This window comes from Cricetulus griseus, chromosome 2 (genome assembly GCF_003668045.3).
Source record: "Cricetulus griseus strain 17A/GY chromosome 2, alternate assembly CriGri-PICRH-1.0, whole genome shotgun sequence".
Taxonomy (NCBI): domain Eukaryota; kingdom Metazoa; phylum Chordata; class Mammalia; order Rodentia; family Cricetidae; genus Cricetulus; species Cricetulus griseus.
This window is the reverse complement of record NC_048595.1, coordinates 195,932,941-195,952,785: the sequence shown is the minus strand read 5'-3', so window position 1 is coordinate 195,952,785 and position 19,845 is coordinate 195,932,941. Positions and strand designations below refer to the sequence as shown.

At 42.7% G+C, this 19,845-nt stretch overlaps 1 protein-coding gene across 3 annotated transcripts in view; it reads right to left on the bottom strand.

Annotated features, from left to right (window-relative positions):
• Window positions 1–16,721, bottom strand: part of Prelid2 (PRELI domain containing 2) — a 64,803-nt gene extending 48,082 nt beyond the window's left edge. The window contains exons 1-4 of one of the 3 annotated variants that reach the window (XM_027398002.2): window positions 16,566–16,690; window positions 14,402–14,494; window positions 4,336–4,393; window positions 1,946–2,019 (exon numbers count right to left, since the gene is read on the bottom strand). In XM_027398002.2, coding sequence (XP_027253803.1) covers window positions 1,946–2,019; window positions 4,336–4,381 — 120 coding nt within the window. In that variant the 5' untranslated portion in view covers window positions 4,382–4,393; window positions 14,402–14,494; window positions 16,566–16,690. Of the gene's footprint in view, window positions 1–1,945; window positions 2,020–4,335; window positions 4,394–14,401; window positions 14,498–16,565 lie in introns of all 3 variants that reach the window. The other 2 variants (XM_027398003.2, XM_027398001.2) reach the window with 2 other exon arrangements.
• Between the last annotated feature and the right edge of the window lie 3,124 nt (window positions 16,722–19,845).

The following is a 19,845-nucleotide window of genomic DNA, read 5'->3' as shown; positions in this document are numbered from 1 at the left end:
CTTCATGTCTCCTCTGGGGCAGGCCTTCTTGCATTGATGGATTCTCATCAGGCCCACCTACACGCTCCCATGCAGGGCAGTATCAAGAGAAATATTTTCCTCGTTGTAATCTCTGTTCAATCCTAGAAATCAATGCTTTCCCAGGTAGAGAGGACAAGGAAAGCTACAAAGGCAGAATTGTACAAGTCAGAGCCTTAAATTATTTAAGAATTGAGATACAAGACGAACTTGAATGCCTTTTTAAATAATAGATTCAAAATGCGTATATAGGGCAAAGGCAGCTATGAACTCTGGAAAAGCCAGTGATAATTTGCTGTTGAAGTGCAGCACAGCTTCCTATCTGTAAGTCAAAAGAAGTTCATTTTCTTTGTGGTTCTAGCTTTCTTTCCACTGAGGGAATAACAGTGTTTTAACCTACGATGAGGAATGGAGGGAAGCTGCCATTTTTCCTAGTATAAGCACAGGAATTTAATTTGCAAGCTAATTTGCAGGTACCATTCTGTATCACACAGGGAATCCCCTCTGAAGTGTTTTTTAAGTGCCTGTCAAGATGCTCTCCTCTTACGTATTAGAAGACCACCATCAAAAATCCTACATTGTGGATGAAGAACTGCATAACTGTTTAAAGTACTATAAGAATAAATGACAGCAAGTGCTCACCAATGAAGGGACATGTATACCAAACACCTCAAGGTTCAGGGAACATGGTCAAAGAGAGGAAAGAAAGAGGGGGAGGAGTGCTGTAGAAGGCTATCTTATGGCATCTCATGCTGTTGCGCATATGAACTCACAACAGCTGTACTTACCTGCATAAGATCAAGGCAGTTAAAAATTCCAGCCTAGACAGCATAGACAGGACAGGGGAGGGCTTAGCTGAGGAGTTACTGCAATTGATGTCTGCTAAAGGAGGGAGAACCATTTTTCTTTAGAGGGGTACCCATGCCCCAGTAGATAACTACAAACCCAAACAGATATGGGCAACACTTACTGGATTCAACAATTTAAAAACAGTAATACTAGAATGAAAATAGGAGAACATGAAGTTGGGAGGGGTAGATAAGGGGGTGGATAAGATCAAGACACACACACACACATGTATGTATGTATGTATGTATGTATATAAATATATGTATATACATATATGAAATTTTCAGAATAAATAAATAAATAAAAATATTAAAGATTTTTAATATTTTTATAGCTAGGCATGGTGATACAGACCTGTTATCTCAGTACTTAGATGGTAAAGGAAGGAGGATTATCCTGAGTTTGAGGCCAGTCTAGGCTACTCCCTAAGTTCCAGGCCCACCTAGGCTATGCAGAGAGTCCCACTTTCAAGAAGAAAAATCCATCTAAGGTTCAAGCCATGCAAATGATGTTTTCAACTTACCTCCGCCCAATACAGAATCATCAGAGTGCTTAAGGATTTCAAAGAGAGAAAACAGTTTTCTATCATAAAGATTCCAGACCTTATTCTACAGAAACACACACCCAAAGGCTTGCGTAGGGCACTAAGAATATTCCACTCTCAGAAACAGCTATTAATTCTAACAGTAAATTACAAACAGAAGTGTGGAAGTCCTAACCAAACATGAGACTAATACTCACAGTCTTCTCACTTCTCATTGTTCTTGCCTATTCTAACCATGGACAGACTAGAAAAGACAACACTTCACTCAAAATGCCAAAAGTACCCACAAAATAATCATCGAATCTCCCCACATCTACAGAAGAGTCCTTCTCAGACAGGACAGAGATGACACACTCCAACGGCACCTGCCAAAACTGGTGGGATAGGCATGAAAAGTATTTCCCCTACAAAACTGAGACTGGGGAAGTGGCAAAATCTGACACTCCTTTAGATCAGAAAGTGTTGTCTTTTTCTATGACTATTGAAATTCCTCAATTTTATCCCCACTGTGATTAAACTCTGAAATGAATTTACCTTTCTTAAAATTTCAGGAACCACATTCTGACAGATAGCAATCCTCTTTCTATAGATGAGTCCTGTTGATTCATCTAGAAAAAGAAATTTTCATAGCCAAAAAAATAATTAGGGAAAAACATATTCTTATCTAAGAGTCCATAGAGCTTTTTAGCTCAAACTTCAATTTTCAATATGTAGAATTCTTTATAGATAAGGCTTAACACAAATTAAGTTTCCAGGGGCTGGAGAGATGATTTGGTGGTTCAGAGTGCTTACTGCTCTTGTAAAAAGTAAGTAAGTTTGGTTCCCAGCACCCATCCACCTCAATCATCTCACAACAGCCTATATAACTCCACATCCAAGGGATCCACCACATCTGGTTTTCTCAGACACCTATATCCAGGCACACATATCCAACAGACATATGCAGAAACATAATATGAAATAAAATAAAAATTTTGAAAAAACATTCCCCTTTTCTGATCAGTTTTCTAAGCCGAATCACAAGTGCTCAAGATAAAACAACTCCAAACATGTGTCACTAGTGGGCCACCACTCTACTCTGGATGATCAGTGTCAAGCATCTAGTGACACTGGCCATTGGCCACCTGCTCAACAAGGAGGATGGTAAGGGATTCTGCCACCTCCTGGACCACACTGTCACATGCAGATTTCTGACTGTATCATCTAAACCTGTAATTAATTAACTACAGGAGTCATTTATTGAGGAATGAAACCCCTGTGACCAGAACATTCCTGGAGGAAAGTTTAAAACTAATTATAATAATAACAGGTGTGAGTTAAGATGAGAAGAAAAGGAAAAAAAGACAAACTGTGAAGTGCTGTCATTTCTCTATAGAATTACTATGGCTCAGACACAGGCAAGGTTTCTCAGTGCTTTAACTACAGGTATCCTAACCCCTGCTGCAAACATTGTGACTACTAGATACCTGCAGTCAGGAAGCAAATGCTCCACCATAGCATTTGTTACTCTCAGACAGGTAAACAACACACATATTAAAAATGGAGTTGCTTCTGGGCATGGTGGTACACGCCTTTAATCTCAGCCCCTGGGAGGCAGAGGCAGGTGATCTCTGTGAGTTCTAGGCTAGCCTGGTGAGCATAGCAAGTTTCAGGCCAGTCAGGGTTAAATAGTGGGGAAAAAAGAGGCAAAGATGATACCCTGAAATTAACAGGATCATTTTACTATTTGACAGATAAAGACCTTAAGCTTTTTTAAAGTTAGGTCATAAGGGAAGTAACAGAATCGGGACTCAAAATGAGATTTGTCTCAGGCCAGAAAGCAAGCTTGTCCCACACTACATACAGGTACACGAGAAAATGCTTTTACAATCTATTTCTATAGCTACGGAAATGCAGAAAGCAGCCCCATAAATAAGACAGCAGAGAGGAAGCTGCAGCCCCATCACCAACAGCAACACCCGTGGTTTCTAAGGCTGAAGAGCATGCTGGGCCAGGATCAAGATGTCTCCACGGGCTAATGCATCAAGTGTGTACATCATGAGAGCTCCCGGCACTGCCCACTCCTCAAGTCCCAACAATAAGTCACAATGTTTCCCCGGAAGAAAGGACTGCAAAAAGCACCAAAGACCCCGAGGTGGGGCACAGTCAACATTTTTGGAAAGGGGTCCTGGAGTATATAATTTAGATTTGTGGGCTATATGGTCTCCTTTGCAAATGCTCAGCTCTTGCTGTAACTCAGATGAAGCAGCCACTGATAACATACAGAGGGGATGACTAATGAGCAACAAAAGCTTGCTTACAAAAACACACAGCATGAGCCATAATTTGCCAAACCACAGTTATGGTTCCTCAATCTAAGCAACTTATAGCAACATCGTATCTAGCTGCTATTTTTGAATAGTCCAGGCTAGCCTTAAATTCCTGATCCTCCTGCCTCCACCATTCAATAGCTGGGATTACATACACGAGTCACACCACTCCTGGTTTCATCTATGCACTATCTCCAAATGTTTTGCCATCTATAAATTGACATGTGTAAAGACACAGCCAAATGAGCTTGGGCAGGTTAGTCTCACTGTGCTTTAGTTTCCTCCTGTATTAAATAGGAATATTCATAATTCCTACCTCAAACATTATTCTAAAAGTTGAATGGGCTAAGGAAAGTAGGATGTTGGCACAGGTTAAGTACTTCAACATGTTACCTGCACAGTTATGTACAGCCTCAGTCTTACCCATCAGCTATAATTTACAAAATGACAAGAATCCTGCCTAAGATATAATAGACATGCACAACACACACACACACACACACACACACACACACACACACACACACACACACACACGCACAGACAAATGTATCCTTTATAAAGTCAGTATACTTAGTGAGCACCTCTAAAGCAGACCATATTCAGAGAACTTACCCTTCTTTTCTTCCACAGTTTCTACAGAGATGACATTCTTATCCATGGGGTTGGGATACTAAATGAAAACACAAAAAGAAAAGTTAGCATTCCCTTTTGTCAACATGAATTAACTGATAGAAATGACAGGTACCTGCAGGACCAGTAAACATCCTCCAAGAAACCTCTAAGTAAAAACCAGTTTTAAATCAAGGATCTTGGTTTTACCACTTAAACTCAAACAAGTGAGGGGGGCTCTCAAGAAATCCAGAGGAAATTTAAAGTGGGGGGTGGGGTGGGACAGGGTCTTGCCTGCATATGTATGTGTACCATGTGAGTGCTTGGTGCCAAAGAGAAGATCAGAGTGGACAAATCCCCCCAGAACTGGAGTTACAGATGATTATGAGCCACACATCTGTACCAAGGACTGAACCCAGGTCCAACAAGAGCAGAAAGTGTTCTTAGCCAATGAGCCATCCCTCTGTCCCTAGGAAAGCCTTCTTTAGATCCTAACTAAGCCCTGAGCAGAGATGAGAATGAGATTGGAATATATAAAATAATAATAAATAATAATAATAATAATAATGAACCAGGCTAACATAAACCAAGAATGTTCTCAGTGCCAGACCTGTGCTAAATGCCTTAATTACATCACCCTGTCTAACTCTAACAGCTATTTCATTATGAAGGAGTTACATAATATTATCCCCAATCTCCAAAAGTAGGAACTGGATGAAGATTGGATTGTTTCAGGAATTAAACAGGTCAGTCCAAAACAGAAAGACCATGGCCTGGTGACTGTGTTAGCACCTCAGGAAAACAATCATAAAAGGATAGGATGTCAGACACATAAGAGATATTCGATAGTTTATTTCTTTTACTAAATTGCCCTGAAAGAGAATTTAGATGCACCAACATTAATAATAGCTACCATTTTTAACCTACTCAATTTACATACATAGTCTGTTAATTCTCAAAAGCATACCATGAAATTATAGTGGTTTTTTTTTTTTTTTCTATTTCCTGTATGGAGGATAAGGCTTGGAAAAACTAAATACCCTGCTAAAATAGTTAATAATTACTGCACCTGGGATAATGTAACTTACTCCAGATACTGTCTGTCTGCCTCCACATCCACTGTGAAATCACCTCTGTGTTACTCTAACTCAGATGTGGGGAGAGAGAGAGAGAGAGAGAGAGAGAGAGAGAGAGAGAGAGAGAATGAATCTCTCAAAATCACAGGATAAAGTAGCTTCTAACTTGAGACTGATACTCTTGGGCCATCCCCTTCCTCCTCCCCAGGTCCCCAATTCATCGTGTGATCAAATGGTGTCTCAATACACTGAGCAGAAGCCAAGTGCATTGCCTGGGCTGAGGTGGGGAAAGGGGTCCTTTGCCTGGAGAATTTGAGCTTCAGGTCTTCTGAATCCTTAGAAATGAAATATAAAACTCTATTGGTATGGACCTCAAAGAACCAAGAAAAAGAATGAAAATGCATTTGTGTTCGAAATCACTCAGTTCAACCCTATTCCAAAGACTACCTCAGCTGCCTCCATGAAGCTTAGCCCTCCAGAGATCCATACTGGTAAGAGAAGATAGACGGAGGAGTCTGTTTCTCTACAAAGGAGACTTCCTGGACAGCCATCCAAGACATACGCAGCTCCCTAGACCATGAGGACATGTGTGAATTAGCCTTTTTACACTAACATAAAATGAAATTGTTTCCTTTACAGCATTGCAGCTTGTTCATTACATATCCATAAATGCATTCTGAGTAAATGTTACAGTCACGCTGTAAGTTGTAGGAAGATAACGAAACTAAATTATGAAGGAAAACAGAATGCATCGCCAGACAGGCACAGTAATAAAACTTTCTCAGTTCTGATTACATCGCTAAATTGTCAGTGAAATTCTTACAGGTTCAACTATACTATTTCACACTTCCATTTAATTTTAATATTTAGCTACTAAGAAAAAAGGCTATTCATTTAAATAATAAGGACCCTCTTCATCTTTTTGTGATTAAACAGGTAGAAAGATGATAGATAGATAGATAGATAGATAGATAGATAGATAGATAGATAGATGGATGGATGGATGGATGGATGGATGGATGGATGGATGATGGATGGATGGATGGATGGATAGATAGATAGATAGATAGATAAAGAGATGATAAGTAGAATCTTAGTTTGGGTTTTATTGTCATAAAGAGACACACAACTCTTAAGATGGAAAACATTTCATTGGAGCTGGCTTACAATTCAGAGATTTAGTCCATTATCATCATGTAGGAAGCATGATGGCATGCAGGCAGACATGGTGCTGGAGAAGGATCTGAGTTCTACAACTTGACTCACAGGCAGCAGGAAGAGACAGTGCCTGGCTTGAGCTTCTGAAATCTCAAAGCCCACCCCCCAGTGACAAACCTCCTCCAAAATTCCACACTACTCCAACAAAGCCATACCTCCTAATAGTGCCACTCCCTATCACTACCACAGATCAATTAATAGATATACATACCCACAAATGTATACACATGCATACATACATAATAGATAGAATGATGGATAGATAGATAGACAGACACTGTTCCAGACACTGAGAATATGGTCATGAAATGAAAATCATGTAGCCTCTTATAAAACTCATATATTACTTGAAAAAAGCAAACATAAGCAGTAAATAAATATGTCAGATCTGCTTAAGAGAAAGTAACACAAGGTGATAGATGGAAAAGCATGGAAGACACAGTAGAAAACACCTAAGGTCACTCACTCATTTACAATCCTTGCAGCTTTAGGAAAATGGAACTTTTAGTAGCCGAACATGAGACCATGAACTATTCACTCTAATAAATGTCATTTGCAAAATCTAAGTTGTTTTCCTTCATGAGTTAACAGACATAAGCCTCAAGTTTCTATAAAGAATAGCAAAGGAAATTAGAGGTTTGTGTGAAACAGTTAAATACCGTTACATGGACGACACATATTTTAACACTTTTCAGAAATTAACTGCCCTGGCATTACTTGAAATAATAGAATGCCATCTTGTGGTACATATTCATGTTTTAATTCTTACACATGAAATATATGGAAAGCCTGATACTAAGGGATTAAGAGACTCAGAGCTCATTAGGAGCCCTTCCCACCATCCTGGGAAGAACTCAAGTAAGTACTCATGCTTTCTGGACACCTACTCAAACACCACATGACTATGGAGCTGATCCAGCCAGATCCAGATCTACACTGTGCCCACCCGGAGTATGTTACACAGTGGCTGTTCCACGTGATCTCTTTTCGTACTCTTCCAAATAAGGAAACCTAATAATGAATATTATGAACTCTTCTTGTTGAAAGTCTCCTGTGTAAATCCTGCACGTGTTATATAGGGATGGGTCTGCCCATTCCCACTCCATTCCAGACACTCCTGGGAGCAATATGGTTTGCTGACCCAGTTTCTGCCAAAAGCCCTTGTCTTTCTTGAACCTGGTTTTGTGGCTGTGTACACACTGGTGTACTGCATTTTATTAGTGAGTCTGGAGATTTCTCAGGTACATTGGGCTTCATTTTTAATCTTATGATTTTATTTTCTTCATAGAATAAGTGAGCTAGCACCCTTCCTTTCCCAAGATATATAAGTCTACTGAAACAATAATAAAGGTAAAATGCATACTTCTAAGGTTATCACTAGCCCCTTTCCTTTTCCCCTTTACAATTTAAAAGAGACCAAAAACCATTTGAATGGAGATATCTTGAAGTGGGTAGATAAAGATACTCCTAGAATCCATAGGTTATTAATGAAAATCCCATTTCCAGGGATGGACTATCTCCCTACAATATCTCTCAGGGGGCCTCCAAAATAATACAGGTGATTGCCACTGCTGTTTGGCTGCCCAATAGAACTAGATTGTAAGACCCTCTGGATGAAGACACCACATACTCTGATCTAAGAACATTGAGAATTAAGCTAGAGGTGGGCTGGATGCTCCCTCCCTGCTGACTGGCCTTCACAGTGTCAACAGTGCTATGCAGATAGGTGTGGGGAAACTGTCCTCAGCTGTCATACTCAGCTTTGGACCCTGAAAGTTAGCTTGCTGAATTGCCAGGCAAGATGTACCTACTAGTGCAACAGTAGCAAGTCCATAATGGGGTAACCAACCACTTCCTAATTGGATTTAAGGCCTGCTTCATAGGAGAGAACCAGTGCTCAGTACTGTAAGCTGGTACTGTAAGCCTGGTCAAAGCCTTGTGGCTGGAGAGGTCATGGGTCTGGTGGGAAAGCTACTTCCATTGTTTTGCTAAATGAATATGCTGTGTGTCCATCAAATTAACTTCTAAATAATTATGTTTATTCCCATGGATGAATGTTGCTGTCACCTCTGGGCAGAGACCCTTCTTTTTGCAGTAAGTAGTGCTTACTGAGGAGACATAATTACTGGTCAAAGTGCTAAAAGTAAGTGACTGTTGAACGCTCAGCCCCAAATACAACATCTATCATGCCCTAAAAGGCTCAGGGAACACTGTCTAAGAGGAGATTTAAGGAAAGAGCAGGAGAAAGGGGTGGAATGTTGGAGAACAAGGTCCCCAAAGTATAACACAGCTGTTGCACTCAAACTCACAGCAGCTGCACAAGATTGGGCCAATCAACAATGTTCCATGAAGGGGGGACACTTACAATGACTCACCCTTCCCTGGGGAATTCTAGACAGTTTACTATTGCTAGTGGGGTGAATCTCAACCTTCTCTCTCAGAAGACCTATATATAGACTGTTAGTGGTTGTTGGGGGGGGGGGCGACGTATGTTTTCTTCAGTGATGAAATATTTATACTCCTGTAGAGAGGCCCTATTCATGTTCCTGTACCCAAATGAAACTCATTAGCCCCCTCATCTCTCTGGCTCTCATCTCTCTCTCTCTCTCTCTCTCTCTCTCTCTCTCTCTCTCTCTCATACACACACACACACACATACACACACACATACACACACACACACACACACACACACACACACACACACACACACACCATGAAAGAGAGGAAACTAGTTGGGAAGAGGAAGGGTAGCAGCTGGTGGGGGAGGAAAACAATAGAGGATAATGAGTTTAAATATGATAAATATACATTGTATGTACAAAATATCATAGTGCAGCCCATCATTACATATAACTCATATATGCTAATAAAACATTGTTTAAGCTGGGTGTTGGTGGCTCACGCCTTTAATCTCAGCACTGGGGAGGCAGAGGCAGGCAGATCTCTGTGAGTTCGAGACCAGCCTGGTCTACAAGAGTTAGTTCCAGCACAGACTCCAAAGCCCAGAGAAACCCTGTCTTGAAAAAACAAAACAAAACAAAAAAAGTTGTTTAAAAGAGAGGCCCAAAAGCCACATGATGCCAATTCTGGGGAATGTACATTAAAGCAAATACATAATTATTAAAGTAAAAGACCAAGAAATTAAGTCCATCTATTATAGGGATAACAATTAGTGTACCGTGAAGGGTTACACTCTGGCCCTGGACACATGGGGAAGGGCCCAGGACCAGCACAGGAAGATTTGGACTTTGCAGAGCCCCCGTTGAGGGCCCTACCCTGCCTGGGGAATAGTGGGTGGATGGGGTGGAGGGTAGGCTAGGGGTGGGGGAGGGGGAGGGGGTAAGGGGAGGGAGAGGGGGAAGGGACTTACATGTGAAACAAGCTTGTTCCCTAACTAGAATAAATAAATTAAAAAAAAAAACAATTAGTGTACCTGTAGGTGGAGCTTTATGAACCCATAGCCTCTACTTTTGTTTGCTAGAGGAAAGTTCATCATTCAGAAAGTATTCTCTTAAGAGCAGGAAGTTATTTAAATATCAGCTATCTGAAAAGTTCAAAAGTCAATACCTCCCTTTTGAAACATGGTCCTCTTCATAGTCAATGTCTTCATAGGAATCAGTGTGGACATGCTTTTGAGAAAGCACAAAGAATGACGACCTGTAGTATGCCTGGCCCATTGGCATATGCATATCTACTCAGTCTGCTACAAAGGGATCTACTACCCAGAAGCTGCTTCCAAACATGTACAAAGGGCCTCACTGTGTGTTCAGCTATACAGAGACATCACCATATATTGCCCAATCTTTCATGGTCTCCATTAAAGTAGCTCACTCCAGAAGAGAAGCAAAGTTGACTTATTACTAAGATCAAATGAGTCATGAGTTAATCAACACTTTATTGATCTGCCTGGTGTGGTAAGTCATGCCTGTGAATTGCAGTACTAGGGAGGCTGGAGGAAAAGTGCCAAGTGCCCAAGGCCAGCCTAGGCTACAGAGGAAGACGCAATTTAACAAATGCACTTTGCCCCACATTATATGTCTGTGTATACCCCTGAGAAAGCTTGGCACGATAATCAATAGGTTCCTCTCTGATCCCCCCTGACAGGAAGCAACTTCAGGACAAGGTCATGTTTTATTTATTGTCAAAGGGTACAGAGACTTACCATGAATAACAATTAATAGGCATATAATGAATATGTAACTATTAGCACTTTGATAGATAAAAATTTTTCATACACTAAGCCACAGCCTCCACTGGATGAGTTACTAAGCACGCTTTAAAATTTAAATTGCACTTAAAAAATAATTTATCATGCAGATGTGCCCCATTATTCATGCTCACCTTCTCCCTTATTGTTCTAAGCTGGTAAAGATTTCTGCAGACTGCTTCCCCCAACTTTTCAGTTTCACATTCCTAAACAAACATAAAGATCCCCAGAATTTAGCAGATGCTTTGAAAGCACTTACCATACCCCCAGCATTAAGCAGGGTGCATGGAAGTGCATGCATTGATTAACTATGCCCCAGCAACCTTAGAAGATGACTATTATCCTTATTCTGTAGACAAGGAAACTGAGGCACAGAAACATGAATTGACCTGTCCACACCCCCACAACTGTTGGCAGTACAGCCTGACTCAAGAGCTATGCTCCTCACCCGCACCTTCTCCTTCACACCACACCTCAACTTGCAGGAGAGCATAGGAATGGAAGGTGAAAAGTGCCACCCAGCACAGGGTATAAAGATCATCTCTAGGCTCTGCTTGACACTGAGACCTAACATCCAACCAAACCACTGGTTTGGGGAATGCAGATCCTCGTAAATACTTCTGGCGCTCCACGGGGAAAGATGTTCCACACATGTAAGCATCAGGTCTTCAAGGGGTGAAGACGGGATCAGCAGGAAACATTATTAATTACCCAATCAGCTTTCCACTCTAAATGGAAATAGCCATTCATAAATCCCCTTTATGAGCTTACGGGTAAACACTGATGCATTCCATGAGGCATGCCACTGGAATAAATAAAGCCTTAGGTCACTGACGGAAGTAAAATGTTATTTTATTCTGTTTTCTTACAGTATTCCAGTATTGTTTCTGGACCCTGTGTTGACTTTCATCAGCATGTTGGAGTTTTGGTTTGTTTCATTTTGTGAAATGAACAGAGGGTGTTTCACTGTGTTGCCCAAGCTGACTTCAACTTTCTGAGCTCGAGCAATCCTCCTGCCTCAGCTTCCCTTTAATGTAAAATTGTATACTGTGAACCACAGGAGGGTGAGTTTTCTTCATGGAACAAGAGTTTGTTGAATGTCCCCCGTGTTCAAGAACCTCTTTGGGTGCTTGGGATACAACAGAAATGGTTGACACAAATCTCCATAGAGTTCACCCACATTTGCAAGGAGTAAAGTCAACCTGAACAAGTCAACAGTGAGAAACCTCAAACTCTGTGGGCTCATTTGGACAGACCATTTGCATCTTTAGTAATGACTTTAAATTCCAGGCAGATGGCACGTAAGGAATTTTCCACTCCACTTGTTTACACAACTTTCTAGTCAAATGTAAGGAATACTCTAAATTACGAGTGCTGGAAAGATAAGATAAGATGAGAATTGTACAGTGGGGTGGAGGTAGTACACACCTTTAATCCTGCACCTAAGAGGCAGAGGCAGGCGGATCTCTGAGGCCAGCCTGGTCTACAGAGCAAGTTCTAGGACAGCCAGGTCTACACAGAGAAACCGTGTCTGGTGCGGGGAGCGGGGTATTGTACAAAGAAGGGAACCAGGGAACCCAATGACACAGTGAAGCCACTGATGCTGCAGTAGTCACAGAAAGCACAGCCTAGCATCTGATGAAGCAGCCATGCTGGGTCTCAAAGCACTCTTCCAGGAAGAGACTGAGGAACACTATACTCCACAAACAGAGCACTGTATCCTTTGTTTTCTAGGTTCCACTCGTCTTTGAAAGCATGCAGCTAATGTTTTGCACGAAGCAGCCAACAGACAGGTGTAAGATCAGATCATCTTCAGGTTTTAAAAATAGTAGTGAATTAGAACTTGGAAGGCGAGAGTGGACATACCGAAAGCCACGGATCAGTAGACTCTATTTAAAACACGATGTCCTCAGTTCTAAAGCAGCTTCTCCCGCCATTGTGCAAAATCAGATTAAATGTCCCCAGAGTTTCTCACCTGACTGTCCCTTCTGCCTACTGCTTTGCTTAAATATATATTATTATTATTATTATTATTATTATTATTATTGTTGCTATTTAAAAATCATCATCATAAAGACTAAAAGAAAAGTAAAAGCATATTTTCTTCAAAATATAATTCTTTCTACCCAAGGCTTCATAAAACACACATGCCTGTCAAACTGTTACATTTTTGATCCTCACAACCAGCCTAGAAGGTGGTGGCATCACCAAGAGAGAGGAAGGCTATGCTATGCACACAGCTGAGCATGCTGCTCATTGCATGGGGGTGGGGGGGCAATCAGGCGAGTCAGTGGACCATACCCACCCTGAGGAAGGAATCCCCATTTTAGAAAATTAATATTTTTGTAATTCTTTGAGACCAAGTGTACTTGGATCATTTTCACCCCCCAACTCCTCCCCTTAACTTTCCCCAGACCTACTACCATCTTCCTTCCCACCCCAACTTCGTGTCCCATTGTAATTTATTATTATTGCTGTTGTTTCATATCCCATCAACTCTTAAGTTATGACGTCCATATAGCTCTAGGTGTGGGACCATCCACTGGAGTATGGTAGACTTCCAGGAGCTACACCCTTGAGAAAAACTAACTCTCCCTCCCTAAGAAGCCACAAACTGTCCATAGTCAGTCAGTTAGGGAGGCTCATGAACCCCTTTCCACTCCATGATAGAATGCTGAGTATCTAATAGCTGTCTGACTGCATCAGGGAAGTGTTTTTTGGAAGTAGACGGTGGTTAACACAGAAACTCACAACTAGTCAAATTACAGAGCATAAGGGACGGTGGAGTGCACATCAACACACACACACACACACACACACACACACACACACACACACACACACACCAAGTCTCAGAGAGACCATTTAAATAGAAAGACTGTGAGGAGAACCAGAAGAAAACTGTCTTCTGGACACGACAGGAATTTACACTCATAAGTCACAGCAGCTATAGCCACCTACAGGAATTCCTTTTTGTTGATATTAATTGTTTGGTTTGGGGTTTTCTGGGACAGGGTAGGTAGCTCAGTGGCCACAAGTGTGTGATGACCATCCTGCTTCAGACTCACCACCGCTTGGGTTACAGGCATGAGTCACCACACCTGGGTCACTCCATATTTCTTAAAGGTGCCAAACATTTAGCTACTATCATCTTATAAGAACTGCATCAGATGCTGACTGAATGTACTTATATAAGTGATCTCAGCCACACCACATGACACACTAAATCCAACCACATGAGCTCAGTCAACCCACAGAACCACCAGAATTAAAAGCCTGTCACTAGGCAAGGCCACTAAGTTCTGGCATAATTTGTTGCACAGAAACGGCTAGCAACTGCTGTGTGCCACGGTCACACATCCAAGCTAAGCTTCATATTAGACACAAGGATCCACCCCGAAGAACAGACCCTGAGAGGCAAATGAACCAAAGGCAAAGCTGAGCCTTGAGCCACTGTCCTCCTCACATCATCCTCTGAGTGGCCACTGTGTCAGGGCTGGAAGTACAGATTGCTGGTGAGACATGGGCTTCCCATCCACATGGGCTGGGATCCTGGCTCTCCTACCTGTTGGCTGGGGGTGCTTAAACAGTTACTTAGACTTCGCTGAGCCTCAGTTTCCCCACAGTGTGAATGAGTCCGTCATGATGACTTCTTAGACTGCTTGGAGGAGTAGAGATGATACTGTATTATTCAGAGCAAATGCCCACATGTATACACACAAATGCATGCATGTATGTGCATGCAGAAACACACAGAGAGAGAAGGGAAGGAGGGGGAGGAAGGGAGGGAGGGAGAGAGGGAGGGAGGGAGGGAGGGAGGGAGGGACTAGGAAGACTCCTATCCAAGTTTCAGCAAACCTTTTATAGATGCCACTTTTCTGAGAACGCCTACCTAAAGACCTCCATGTGGGACTGCTGCAGGCATCCCCAACACCCTGTGTGCTCCTTGTGTGAGGTGCATCACCCACTGAAATTATGCCAACCTCACCATCATTTATTAACGTGGGTCTCACTCTCTAAACCCATCACCTGTACCTGAAACCGACATGTGGGACCGAACAGTGGAATACTGCTGTGATGGAGCTGACCATGTTGTTTTGTGGGTAAGAACTATGGAAAGACTTGAGTTTAGAGCTAGAAAAGGTGAAGTGTTCAGAGTTTCCTGAGCTGTTACAAGAGACTGGAAGAATGTTAGCTAAGTGAGCCAGGCAAAGTAAACCAGTAAGCAGCATTCCTCTACGGTCTCTGCTTCAGTCTCTGCCTTGTGTTCCTGCCTGGACTTTATTCAATGATGAAATACACCCTGTAAGCTGAAATAAAACCTTTCCTCCCCAAGCTACTTTTAGCCAATGTTTTATTGCAACAAAAATCAAACTAAAACAAGTAATTGTGGACCAGAGCCTTCATAATGGTGAACCAATATAGATGTTTCCTCCTTGCAAGTTCATTACCTCGGGTATTTCATCACAGTGGAAAAGCGACCAACACAAAATGCACGGGGAATCCACTCCAAATTGCCAGTTTGAACAAAACATGGGGTGTCAGCTGTTACTTTTATTTTTACTCAGACTTTTGTTGAGGGCCTGGAAGGTGCAAGGCACTTTCTAGCTCCCAAAGTTCAATGAGCTATCCCTCAAAAAGGAGGAGGAGAGGGAGAAGAAAAGGAAGGAAGGAAAGAAGGAAGGAAGGAAGGAAGGAAGGAAGGAAGGAAGGAAGGAAGGAAGGCCTTCATAGCAGTACTGTATTGAGTACCCTACTCAGCCCTCATGCACTTGGGGCCCCAGCTGTGTCTCCCTCAGTAACTGAGGCCCTTCCTGTGATGGAGGTTCTAACCATCTTCCCAGCAGCCCCTGAGTCTAACTTCCAGGCTATACAGATTCCATGCTACAGTTCACTGCCTGAGGGCAGCTGCAATCATCCCAAGTCTTGGTCAACAATGTGAAAGCTGAAGGGACTTTGAAGACATATGGAAACTACTCCTCATCTTACAACCAATACATCTTGGAGAGAAGACATCTGACCTGGGTCACTCAAAAACCTTACTGAACCAGAAACATAGTAGCTCAGGGTCCCACCTCCCAGGCCTGGGTGACAACCAGTTTTCAAGGATATTTTTCACTTTACTGTTAGCCTAGGCACAGTCCAAGGAGGAGCCCTCATGGTGAGGGCCATGGAATCCAAAACGGCAATATTATAAATAGCAGTATTTCTAAGTCCTTATAACCATCAATCCTTTGATAAACACTCTTTAACACACTAGGAGTGTGCGCTGTTTTTCTCACACTACAGATTAGCAAACTAAGGTCCAGAAATAGTGCTCTCTGCAGGGAGTCCCACAGCTGTTTAGTAAAAGAGAAAGTCTTGAAAACAGTAGAGTAACACCGAGTCTACCAAGATCACAGCTTAAATGACATGCATTAGAGTTTAAGGAGTGAGTGAGGAATGCCGGACTAGACAGTCCACCCAGAGCCCACTCCCTCTGCCTGAGGCGGGCAGGATGTGGACGTGATGCCCTGCACGGCACCCTCTGCTCACCCCTGAGAGCAGCCTTCGAGGAACTCCACCTCCACCCTCCCCTGTGCAACCCGAGAGCAGCATGCATTGCGCGCTGGAGGGGGACCCGGAGAGTGGGTTTAGACCCCCTGAGCTTTGGATCCTCGCGCGATAATGAGAGGGCCAGTTCAGGCTCTCGGCAGCAGACGCACCGCCCAAGTCGAAGAGATAGGTACCTTTCTGAGGAAGCAAGCGACCACCTGTTCGAAGGGGTACTGAAACACCTGGTGAACGTCCACGGTGACCCCCATGTCGCGCAAGAGCCTCTAGGCGCCTCGCCGAGCTACGGCCACACCCCGTGGCCAGAGGGGCGTGCACTTTCTCTCCCCTTTTCAAACTTCTCAAACTTTATTGTCCTCCTCGGAGACAGGATATAGATCACACTCACGTCCCTTTCATTTGTGCCTTATAAAGATATCATGGGAGACGCCCCAGACCCCAGCGACCGGGAAGCCAGTCTCAGTTCATGTCCCCTCTCCGGCCACGCCTGCGGATCGTGCCCTGCCTCTGAGCCACCAGTTACACCCTGCAATCCTGAGCTTTGCAGCCAGAATTTTAAGTCATCACTGCCGGAGGTCACAAAATTAACCTCTGTTGACAGAACCAAATAGAAATATGGTGTAATAAATAGGTAAGTCTCCGCCCTGAAACTGGGTGTGTGTGGTGTTAACAGCCGGGTTTAGCTAAATCCGGCGAGACAAAGGCCAGGGACTGTACGCTTCACGAATCTGGAAGGCTGCCTGAGGCTTGGGGCTGGGCTTCTAGCAGGGAGGAAACTGCCCTTCCCCAGAACAGTCTAGGAAATAGAATCAGCCTATGTATCCAAACCTAGGAACTTCCTTGACTAGGGTTAAGTACCAGCAAGCAAGAAAGGGGATTCAGAAGAAATGTTTTCTTTCCTCCAAACAGCAATTGTTACTAAAAGAAGCAAATGTTACATTTATTCACAAAGTTATTCACCTGTTTCTGCAGACTCAGCAAGGAATTCGAGCCGTCCCTGCTGTTGGGTAAAATTAATGAGGCGTGGAATTTGACACCCACTCAATAATGTAGGCAAATAAAGTCCCATGGCCTAAGACAGGAACATTCACTGAGTTGTTCACTCCACAGTTGCCTGGGCTATTCCGAGTCAGTCTGGGAGACAAACCCTGTTGTCTGAACTCAAAACCATCAACCTCAAGGGGCCTTGTTTTTTCTTCCATTCCCCCCTTTCTTGGGTTTTTGTTTTGGTTTTGGTTTTGGTTTTTGCATGTGTGTGTGTGTGTGTGTGTGTGTGTGTGTGTGTGTGTGTGTGTGTTTTGTTGGGCTTTTTCTCCCCACCTCAGCTTTTTCTAAGGGGGAAGGGGATCACATATATAACCTTGCTATGTTAGTGGATTGCCTTGAATTTCTGCTGCTTCTCCTCCTCCAGAGGAATTATAGACTGTGTTTATACAGATATACACCAGCATATTCAACTTTTTATGTTGTGCTGGGGTTTGGGCTCAGGACACTCTTCCAACTAAGTTATATGCCCTCAGCCGCTTCAAGGAACCTTTGGTTGGTGTCAGGCAAATGTCTGTCAACATACAGAATAATATCTCTAATCTGCTTGCTCTCTCACCCTCCCTTCATCTCAGGCCTGGATGGTCTCCTACACTTCCTGGTTCCCAGGCCATAACCTGGATGTCCTTCTCACTCTGTAATAAAAAAGCATTCCACCTCTATCCTTGTGGGTGTATTCTCCACACTTAGTTTAGGGACAGTCTGTCCACCTGAGCTTCCAAATCCAGGCTGGACAGACAAATACTTAACTCACCCTCCCTTATAAGGCAAATAGAACAGAGACCTTTCTTCTCAAAGTTGCCAGCCAAGTCTTGTGATGAGAATACTACTGTGTTAAAAGCTAATCTCACTATGGAGCTGGGAATAGAGCACAAGACCAGCAGTATGTCTCCGAGGTCCACATAGAAGTAGTAAAAGATATTGTAAATATAGATAATGGGTAAAGGGACATCATTAATAAGTGATGCATCAGGCTGGGCGGTGGTGGTGCACACCTTTAATCCCAGCACTTGGGAGGCAGAGGCAGGTGGCTCTCTGTGAGTTCAAGGCCAATTTGGTCTATTGAATGAGTTCCAGGAAAGCCAGGGTTACACAGAGAAACCCTGTCTCAAAAATAAACTGTATGTGTGTGTATTTATACATACATATAATTTCTTAGTTATAACTGTGTAATACTTGATATTTAGTAATGGCTATGTTTGTAGCCAGCCCCAGCATATCCTGAGGGCATCGCTCTAGTAATGGCCCTCCTCTTTACTATATCATCAGCATCCATACCTACAGGATAATTACAGGCAGCACACAAGAACATGTGATTTCTTCCACCCTAAAACAAAACAAAAAAGCACCATTAACTCCCTGCATCCCACCAGAAAGCTCCTCTCCAATTTTATTCCTCAGGAAAGAGGTTTGTAATGTCCTGAACCATTCTCATTGCTTTGTCCCCCACCATTCCACTCAAACTACATTTGTCAAATTCCCAGTGACAAAATTGCTAAATTCTATAATTAAGTCTTTGTGGTCTATGTTAAAACTCAAAACAATCCTTTGTATTCCAGTTGAACATCTTGTGTAATAAGAATATGATTATTTTTTTCTTAATTTTTCACTACATATGTTCATTATGCATAGTATTGTATTACATAAGGCCATTTTCATACAAGCATGTATCATACATTGAGCAGACCCTCCAAACCCCCTGACCTCTCCATTTTCCCCCTCACCCTCTTTTATTAGGCCCCTTTATTCTCCTAGCCTATTTCATTTCTACTTTCTTGTTTGTTTGTTTTCAAGGCAAGGTTTCTCTGGATAGCCTTGGCTGTCCTGGAACTCGATTTGCAGACTAGGCTGGTCTGTGGTGATACATTATTTATGATTTATTAAAGCTTGCCTGAGGATTCAGAAAGCAAAGTCAGCCTCAAGCTATAGAGATCAGGCAGTGGTGGTACACAACTTTAATCACAGGACTCAAGATTAAGAGGTAGACAGGATCTCTGTTACCTCAAGGCTACCATGGCCTACACAAGAGTGAAGAATAATAGAGCTCATGCTTTTGATCCCAGAAACTGGGATTATACACCTTTAATCCCAGCATTAGAGAGCATAAGACAGGAGCAAGGTCTCAGAGCTGGCATTCAATTCAGTCTTAGGATTCTCCAGTCACATTGAAGAGAGCATAGCAGTCTGGGATTACATGACAGTCTGAGGTTTGGTGGAGCCAGGATCGCCTTTCAGTCCAAGGTAGAAGTAAAAGCTAGTGGCCATCTACTTTGCTTTTCTGATCTTCAACTTGAAGCCTGAACCCTAATATCAGTCTCTGGGTCATTTATTTAATGTAGTACACTGACTGAGAACTCACATGCACCCGCCTCTGCCTCCTGAGTGCTGGGATTAAAGGTGGGCACCATCACC